The sequence below is a fragment of the Sander lucioperca genome, chromosome 15 (assembly GCF_008315115.2).
Source record: "Sander lucioperca isolate FBNREF2018 chromosome 15, SLUC_FBN_1.2, whole genome shotgun sequence".
Classification (NCBI taxonomy): Eukaryota; Metazoa; Chordata; class Actinopteri; order Perciformes; family Percidae; genus Sander; species Sander lucioperca.
Window position 1 is genome coordinate 7,490,399 of NC_050187.1, and position 10,000 is coordinate 7,500,398.

At 41.1% G+C, this 10,000-nt stretch overlaps 2 protein-coding genes across 5 annotated transcripts in view; both read right to left on the reverse strand.

Annotated features, from left to right (window-relative positions):
• LOC116066729 (nuclear factor 7, ovary-like) overlaps window positions 1–10,000 on the reverse strand; it is a 75,968-nt gene that overhangs the window by 39,340 nt on the left and 26,628 nt on the right. The window lies entirely within an intron of this gene.
• Window positions 3,868–5,020, reverse strand: LOC116066724 (GTPase IMAP family member 7-like). The gene is made up of 2 exons (XM_031322880.1): window positions 5,011–5,020; window positions 3,868–4,616 (listed from the first exon to the last, which is right to left on the reverse strand). Exons 1-2 carry the CDS (start codon window positions 5,018–5,020, stop codon window positions 3,868–3,870), a joined length of 759 nt encoding a protein of 252 aa, XP_031178740.1.

Consider the following 10,000-nt stretch of genomic DNA (forward strand, 5'->3'; position numbering starts at 1 on the left):
AGCTACTGAGCATGTGATCTTACCTAGCTACTGAGCATGTGATCTTACCTAGCTACCGAGCGTGTGATCTTACCTAGCTACCGAGCGTGTGATCTTACCTAGCTACCGAGCATGTGATCTTACCTAGCTACTGAGCATGTGATCTTACCTAGCTACTGAGCATGTGATCTTACCTAGCTACCGAGCGTGTGATCTTACCTAGCTACCGAGCGTGTGATCTTACCTAGCTACCGAGCGTGTGATCTTACCTAGCTACTGAGCATGTGGTCTTACCTAGCTACTGATCATGTGATCTTACCTAGCTACCGAGTGTGTGATCTTACCTAGCTACTGAGCGTGTGATCTTACCTAGCTACTGATCATGTGATCCTTACCTAGCTACTGAGCATGTGCGACTGCCAACAAAGATGTTACAGCAGTGAGAGGTCTCACTCTGTAGCTAAAACAGAGACCTGAACACAGGGTGAAAAGAGGAGCTGCAGCAATGTGCAGTACAACAATTCTGATACAATCTCAAAATACAATTATGAACATGAAAATGAGCATAATATGAGCACTTTAAGCGAGAAATAGGCCATGCAGTTGCTGAATCTGTCTTCATTTCAGATCAACAAAAGTCAGTTTAATAGATTTTCATCAGATTTTGGGAAGCGTTGGTCACTCATCCTGCTCGTCATTTCCGGGTTAGCGCTCCACCAATCAGATTGGTCATTCAGTCTGACTGCCCGCCCTCAGATTCAACAAGTCAGGTCGGCCAAAATGACGGCTGACGGCTGCTCCGACGGACGACAGCACAAAACACACCGAACAGACTCGAGTCAACGACCTCGCCAGACTGTCAGACGGCCGATTATCGGCCTTGTGTGTCAGCGCCTTAAAGGAACATTCGAACACGTTTGTGCACCGATTGACAGAAGAGGGGGACTCGAGATGCAGAGCTTAACTTACAGGGTAACTACCGTTTTTATCAACCTAGACCCTATGTTGTGCCATGTTTCTGTGTCTAAGTGTCTGATGGGAACAACTACCTTTGAAACTGGTCCAGTATTAAGCTGCAGTCAGCAGCGGCGAAACAAGCTGCAATGTAAGTTAATTGGGTGATTGTGCAGCTTGTATTTACCTTCACAAAAGTTCTGTTGTTGCTGCTGACAGACTCAGATTATTATTCTAAGTGTCTGACAACATTATGGGATGGATCCCTACAGAGATAGACCTTTTAGTTAAAGCAGGGGTTACTTTTTTCCATAATATAAAGAGGAACATTACAGCGATGTCAGCGATAGATTTACAAAAAAATTGCCATGTAACTGAAAAACATTCAAATGCTGATGGAAAAAGGCGACAAAAACTTAAAAAAAGTGACTAACTTGGAAAAAAAGACAGTAGAAAGAAGGAAGGAAGGAAGGAAGGAAGAAAGGCAAGAATAGGTTGACAAGTGACAATGTCTTTAAAAAATGAGAAAACTTTGAAAAAGTGACAAAAATATATTTTTGGTAGAAACACAGTGTATATAAAGAGGACCAATGGTACACGCTACACGCTAAAAGTCCTGATTATTTACATGGAGTCTGGTGGAAATATGCTGGCTCTATACACGCTAAAAGTAGTGATTATTTACATGGAGTCTGGTGGAAATATGCTGGCTCTATACACGCTAAAAGTCCTGATTATTTACATGGAGTCTGGTGGAAATATGCTGGCTCTATACATGCTAAAAGTACTGATTATTTACATGGAGTCTGGTGGGTTTAGCGCTAGCAACCTCAGAGCTGTTTGTAACCATTGCCAGAGATTGTTGTCCCTATTGGTCACTTACACACAGAAACATGAGGATAATAGGGTCCAGGTTGAAAAAGTAACGGTAGTTACCCTTTAAGTCCGACTCAAGACTCGATGTCCCGAAATCCTTGTAGAAATGAGAGAAAAAAGAAGCTGGAGAACTTGTATATCTCCATCTAAACATCACTCACTTCCTGCAAAGCTGCAAAACAGACTGCAGAGCTGTGATTGGTTGCTTTTTCACCTTCTTGGTTTTTTTTTTTTTTAACTTCAAGTGCTTGCTAATAAAAAATAAATGTTGTATTTCCACTGAAATGTTTGTGTGTTTGTGTCTGAAGAGTTATTTTAGATTCAGTAAATGTGTTGGTCCAGACTGGCTTATTTAAATGTTTGTTTGTTGCTTTTTTTGCACGTTTTCAATTTATTTAAAAGTTAGTTTGATGTTTGCGTTTTAAAAAGTTTTTGTTTTTTTCGGCGTTTAAAAGCTGTCTTTGACATTTTAGCCGCTTTTCCAAAAACACTTTTGGCCCTTTTATGTGTGTGTGTGTGTGTGTGTGTGTGTGTGTGCGTGCGTGTCTGTGTGTGTGTGTGTGGGTTTGCGTTTCTGTGTGTGTGTGTGTGTGTGTGTGGGTGGTGTGCGTTTCTCTGTGTGTGTGTGTGTGCGTTTCTCTATGTGTGTGTTTGTTTACATATCTTTGTGGGGACCTGAACTTTAACCTTCAAAGTGAGGACGATTTTTTCCAAGTTTTTTTCTGCTGGTTGACATTTTTTTTCAATATTTTTGTGAGGACTTTTTTGTAGGTTTAAGATTTTCAGCATTTGTTGTTCATTTTTTCTTTTTGCACTTTTTTGACTTTTTTTTTAAATCTGAAAAGTGTTTACATATCCTTGTGAGGACCTACATTTTATCCTACAAAGTGAAGACGTTTTAAGAAAGTATAGATGTTTAAAAAAAGGAAGATATTTCATATCTGTCTATATATATATATATATATATATATATATAATTTTATAGAAATGAGGACGCACAAGTCACATGCTGACAGAAAAAACATCACATCAAATATGAAACACGACAAAATGCAACTGTGGCCAAAACATCCAGATAGATAGATACTTTATTGATCCCCACGGGGAAATTCAAGGTCCCAGTAGCTTAAAGACATCACACACAACATACACATACATCATAACAGGATGATAAAATAACAAATCCACATGAATAATATGGACAATAAATGAAAAGAAAGTAAATTAAAAAATCCACAACCCACAATCTGCAACTAAACACACTGATGATTGAACATGTTTTGTACTACACGTGTTATTACATAATAATCATTTTGCATACATATCCAAACAGCTTTCATGTCTGATTAAGGTGCCTCATTGGCAAAATTTGCATCAAAAATCTGACTCCTTCTCAGAGTCATAATTCAGTAAAATCTAAACAGACATGATTAACATATTAATAGATTCAGTGTGACTTAATCTTTCAGATATTCCCTGTCACCTCTATGTCCAATGTTATTTAAAATTAATAAATCTGATTAGAAATCATACGAAACAGAGGCTGCAGAACTTGTGTTTAGCTTTTTCTTCAGTATGATCACTGGGTGGAGCACTGACACACTATATGCTTATTATAGGCATACTATGCAATTACTTTTTTATGAGTTTTTATGACTTTTGTCGACAGATTATATGTTGGTACCATATGGATATAATTATGTTGGAGCCATGAGGATCAATGTCAAAGATTGTTGTTCCCATCAGCCACATAGACACAAAAACATGAAAAAAAAAAAACAGTAGTTACCCTTTAACCTACTAAGTGAGGCCGATTTTAGAAATCGGCTTAGAAATCATAACTTGTTTTTAACTCAAAGTAATCCAGTGATAGTTGACTGTACATCCATCAGGAGCTGCTGACTCATCATTCAGACACTGGGCCTACAAGGAAACTAATTTAGTCTGAAAATAACAAGTTGTAGCTAACTCACTGACATTATACTCTATACTATCTTACACCAGAGAAGCTGCTATATGATTACACAGAAGGGTTTGCAGGCGGGTTGTACTGAACATTCAGCGTTGAGCCTCACGTCTTAAGTTCATTATTTCTTTTTCCAGTGCCAAGATCTCCGCAGAGTATTTGGCTTTCAGTTCCTCAATCTCTTTGTTCTTCTGTGCCTCAGACTCTTGCAGGATTTGTTGTTTCTTCTTCTTTATTTCTTCCTCTGCTTTTATGTACATCTCTGTGGTGTAGAACGACCCGCCATTATCCTCGACCATCACGTCTATCATCTTCAGAAGCTCAGTGACTTGAGACGGGTTTTCCACCTCGTTGTTGAAGACGTGATAACGACCATGATATTTCTGAATGATTTCTTGCAGGTCGTCGCTCTTTGAAACAAACTCTTCAATGGTTTGTTTCTTCAGCTTGTCTCCATGGGTAAACAGCACCATCGTGTATTTAGCTGCATCTTCACCAAATGTGTCTTGAATAATGTTCACAGTTTGTTTCTCTTCCTCTGTGAACCTGCCGATCTGAAGAATCACCAGGAAGGCATGAGGACCAGGAGAGGACATACCGATACACATTGTGATCCTTTTCAACACTTGTTCATTGTCTAAACGCGTGTCAAACAGCCCTGGAGTGTCGACGACTGCAACCTTCTTCCCTCCAACCTCTCCTCTTGCTTTCTTGCATTCAGATGTCACAGAACCGGAGGACAGTTCAGCTTTAAAAGCCTCTCTGGCCAAGATGGTGTTTCCTGCTGAACTCTTCCCCGCCCCTGTCTTCCCAATCAGAATGATCCTCAAGTCAGCAGGACCTGCAGATAAAAATACACAGAACTTTACATCAGACACTGTGAGGACTGCTGTTGTGAGTACTTGTTTGATGGAGAGAGTTTTCGTTTTAATTTTAGTGAACATCCAGTCAGAAAATGTTGATTCTTGGCTGTGACGTAGCTTACATAGTTTGAAAATAGATGCAGACTGAGATGTTGCTGTTCCTAACGCTAGATTTGGTTTATCAAAGACGCTAGCGAAGCTACACAGGAGAGAAATAATCACAGCAGAAACCACAGATAGGTGGGACCTCCCTGTTTAACTATATACCTTCAAGTGTTACAATTACAGCTGGAAATGACGACAAGTTTGCTGATTTACCATCTCTCATGTGCATTGAATAATGGAGAAAGCAGTAGGATAATAATGTGTTACCTTTCGACATTTTGGATGCCATGTCTCTCAGCTGGTCAGAGTCTGAAATGGGAGAAAAGAAAAGTGTCACGGAGCAACAGTGGACCCAAAGGCACAACTCAGAGCAGAGAGTAAAAGGTAATTGTAATTATTGTACAGAGTACAAATCCAGGCAAAGGTACAAAATCGGCAGGCAAAAGATGTGGTCAAAAAGTGAGAGTGAGACACACAAGGTACTACAACAATCTGGCAACTGATAAATGACACAAGGTGAGTATATATACACTGGGACAGGGGAAGACGATTACACACAGGTGACACACATTAGGGAAGGGAGGGTAATCACACAGGCGGGAAAACAAGTGACCTGAAACAGAGACAGACGGTCAATTAACAAAATAAAACAGGAAGTCAGGGAAACAAACAAAATATGAACTAAGAGCGGGAACTGGATGTGACAAAAAGTTTCTTCAAGGCCTAAGTATTTAACATTAAGATGGAATAACACAGAAACAGAATAAAGGCGGTAATAATATGAAATGGAATAAATAAATATTTGTATTACTGTATTATAAAACTCTTATTTTAACTTGATTCTGTTTTAATATATTCTGAGTATGAAGTCCTCTTTCATTTTAAAATGTTTCTGACTGGATCAGCTTATGTCTAAGCAAGAGAAGAAAACTAAATAATAATAATAATAATAATAATAATAATAATAATAATAATAATAATAGGCCTACTTTAGGCTTATCCTCTGGACCCTCCCAAACCAAACCCCCATAGACCATTATGATGTTTTTTGGGGCGGGGCTTAACTGGTGGCTGAAAAGTGACAGTTGTGGTGGGATCTATCGATTTCCCAACCCAGTTTAGATGAAAACACGGCCATTTAAGCCTGGACAACTAGCTACGTTTGTTCAAATATTTTATAGTTTATCAGACTAAAAGTTAGACTGAAGTAGTAGAGCTGAGAGATTTGTTGGCTGATTTTATTTAGCTAATTTAATGGTCTGCTTCGGAAGAATGAGCCGGTCAGCGGGCAGGGGGACTGACTCACAGCAGGGAAACAGCTGTGGAGCCCACGTATTTTTGGTGGTGGTTAATGTTCATGACGCCGCCTGTTGCTGTGCTGATGGTGGCCGGTTGAAAAGATTTTAACATATCGCCCAACCCTGTCCCTACCTAGCTAACCCCGCGGCCTCCCCGCCGCTGGCCGACTACTTCCCTGGTAGGAGAACGGAGGTAGCTACTCCAAAGACAGAGCAGCTAACGTTAGGGCTGGCTAGTTAGCTAGCTAACTTATCCGTCTCTGGAGCCTGCACTGCCACTGTTCACCAGTAGGCTGTTTGGCTTATTTTCTATAACCAACGTAGCATTAAAACATGGTGTAGTCCACCATGTTTTAATGCTACGTTGGTCAAGCTAGACTAGAAACTAGCCAGCTATCCCCATGGATGTATTATCAGAAACTCGTCCCTGAAAAACCATGGATGTATTGTGATAAACAGTATATTCACCATTGTTTCGGCTGTTTTTCTGCCACCACAATGCGTGCGCAACTGCTGTAAGGTAACTGTGACGTACACTTCAAACTGGTCTATAGACTGAACTACTGCAGCATAGTTAAGTTTTATTTACACTTCTGCGTTAAATCTACGCTGTGGCTACGAGGAGACACGGACCGTAAGCCGTAGCCTGACGTCACCTCTTCAGAAATGTTACTAGCTCGGCCGTAGCTTGGTAGTGTTACATTTCCCCCGACTTATTTCCTGGTTCTCCTTTGTAGAAATATTTTAGTTACGAAATGTGTTTGTGTGCTCATTGCAAAAGATCTGTGTTAGTCATTGAGGAAGTGGTTAAAAGTACTCCGGGAGACCTCTGATGCACAGAAAGTTAAGCTTAAAGTGCCCATATCATGAAAAAAATCACTTTTTCTGGGATTCGGGGTGTTATTTTGTGTCTCTTCTGCTTCCACACGCATACAAACTTGAAAAAAAAACATCCATGCTGTTTTGAGTGAGATATGGGTTTCTGAATGTGTCCTGCCTTCAGTCTGCAGGTGAGCTGTTCAAAATCGGCAGGGCTTTCTACGTCACTAGCCAAAAATAGGTGGCTAACCGTAGCATGCTAACGCTAGCATGCTAGCTCGTTCTGAATGGCAAAACACTGCTACAACACACACTAGTTCACCATAATCTACAAAAGAACTGCTTCCATGTCCCTGTTCTGCAGGTATTCCATGCAAAGTTGGAAGTGCGCCCTCGTTTAGAAGAAGTCTCCCGGCTAATCCTGCCTTGTACTACTGAAGTTGGAGAAACAGCTAGCTAGCTCATGTAGTCCTTACCTAGCTACTGAGCATGTGATCTTACCTAGCTACTGATCATGTGGTCTTACCTAGCTACTGATCATGTGATCTTACCTAGCTACTGAGCATGTGATCTTACCTAGCTACTGAGCATGTGCGACTGCCAACAAAGATGTTACAGCAGTGAGAGGTGTGAGGTGAGTTTTGAGATGGCCATGTAAAGAGTAGCTTCCTGCAGTACCATATCCAAGCAGCTTGATGTTCCTGTGACTGCCGTTGCACATATTCAGAAGTTTAAGGTCCACGAGACTGTAGGAAACTCCCTGGAGGTGGCAGCAAGAGGAAAATTGATGACAAATCAATTGAGACGGATAATCTGTGCTCTTTGGTTACCATTCATATTATCAGTCTCTTGGATTTGACATCAATGTTCCTCTTTATTGTTCCTCTGTGTGTCTGTGTGTGTGTTTGTGTGTGTGTGTGTGTGTGTGTATGTATGTGTGTGTGTATGTATGTATGTGTGTGTGTGTGTCTGTGTGTCTATGTGTGTGTGTGTGTGTGTGTATGTGTGTATGTGTGTCTGTGTCTATGTGTGTGTGTGTGTGTGTGTGTGTGTGTGTGTGTGTGTGTGTGTGTGTGTGTGTGTGGTGTTACTTATTAAACTATTTTTATTATTTATTATTTTTATGACTTAAAGCTCTCATATTATTCTCATTTTCAGGTTCATAATTGTATTTTGAGGTTGTACCAGAATAGGTTTACATGGTTTAATTTTCACCATATTTTAGTTGTACTGCACATTGCTGCAGCTCCTCTTTTCACCCTGTGTTCAGGTCTCTGTTTTAGCTACAGAGTGAGACCTCTCACTGCTGTAACATCTTTGTTGGCAGTCGCACATGCTCAGTAGCTAGGTAAGGATCACATGATCAGTAGCTAGGTAAGATCACACGCTCAGTAGCTAGGTAAGATCACATGATCAGTAGCTAGGTAAGATCACATGATCAGTAGCTAGGTAAGATCACATGATCAGTAGCTAGGTAAGACCACATGATCAGTAGCTAGGTAAGATCACATGCTCAGTAGCTAGGTAAGATCACATGATCAGTAGCTAGGTAAGATCACATGATCAGTAGCTAGGTAAGATCACATGATCAGTAGCTAGGTAAGATCACATGATCAGTAGCTAGGTAAGATCACATGCTAGGTAAGATCACATGATCAGTAGCTAGGTAAGATCACATGCTCAGTAGCTAGGTAAGATCACATGATCAGTAGCTAGGTAAGATCACATGATCAGTAGCTAGGTAAGATCACATGATCAGTAGCTAGGTAAGACCACATGCTCACAGCTAGGTAAGGATCACAAAATCTAGCTAGCTAGAGGTCAGCTCAGTCTTCTGAATCTACCTAGGTCATGCAGATCTCCAGAGGTCCGCTATTTAATTATTAAATTCACTTCTGAGACTTTTTTATGCGAGAAATCAACTATGTAGAGGTCAAATATGGGCCGTTTTACGAAAATTGATGGCTAATTGCAAATTTTGTCTGACTGTGTGTGTTCAGCAGGAGCTCAGCAGGCTACGTGACAGCGGCCGGTGCTGCCTCGCCGCCCGGCGTGTCCTACTTCATAGACTCGCTGTGAGCTAGCTGGATCTCCGTCACGAAGGGAAGCCCGCGGCGTTCCATACCCACGCAAAGTCACCGTTTCTGGGTTACTGGACTACAAAATGCAGAGGCCCTGATGGAGCTCCAGGGCCTGCAGCTAGCCGTGATCTTTACCCATAGGATTGAAGGGACAGTAGCAGCTAACGAAATCCCTAATGTTCACAAAAATGCATTAAATTGAAATCGGACACCATAGTTAGCTTTATAAGACCTTGGGGGTAGATGTTATATAAGTGGTGTGACGAAATTCAAACTGTAAATATACTCTAGTTATGCCGGCAGCTGGCAGCCAGCCAGCTCCGCAGAGCCCCGAGCCCCGGTCGTCCAGTAACCAGGGAAACGGTGACTTTAACTGGGTATGGAGGTTGCCGCTTTCTCGTCAGACTGTGGAGCTCCTAAAGTCTGACACGTTTCACCAAATTTGTAATTAGCCATCAATTTTCGTAAAACGGCCCATATTTGAGCTTTATATAGTTGATTTCTCGCTTAAAAAAGTCTCAGAAGTGAATTTAATAACGAAATAGCAGACAAACAGTGTATAACTTTGCAGTGTCTGAAATATGAGACCTGCTGTCTCGTCTCCAGTGTGTTTCTATGGGGTTCCTCAACCAATCAATCAGCACGCAGCTCATCTAAATATTCATGAGCAGACCATATTTGGAAGAAAATCTCTTGTTCCAAATAGAGCCATATTCACAGGGTAGTTAAGGGCCATAGAACAGCCCAACCAATGTTACATTCGCTATTAGGAGACCTTCAGGAACAGTGTGAAATATCCTAAATAGTCATTCTATCACCCCTTTAACCAAAGAGAGACATACCTCCATCTTTATAATACATTAACCAAAGAGAGACATACCTCCATCTTTATAATACATTAACCAAAGAGGGACATACCTCCATCTTTATAATACATTAACCAAAGAGGGACATACCCCCGCCTTTCGCCCTCTTACACTCAGTGGCTCCGTGACGAATGCCAGGGAGGGAGGGGGAGATTACTCAGCAACTGCCGACAGATTTGAAAGCCTGTTGAAG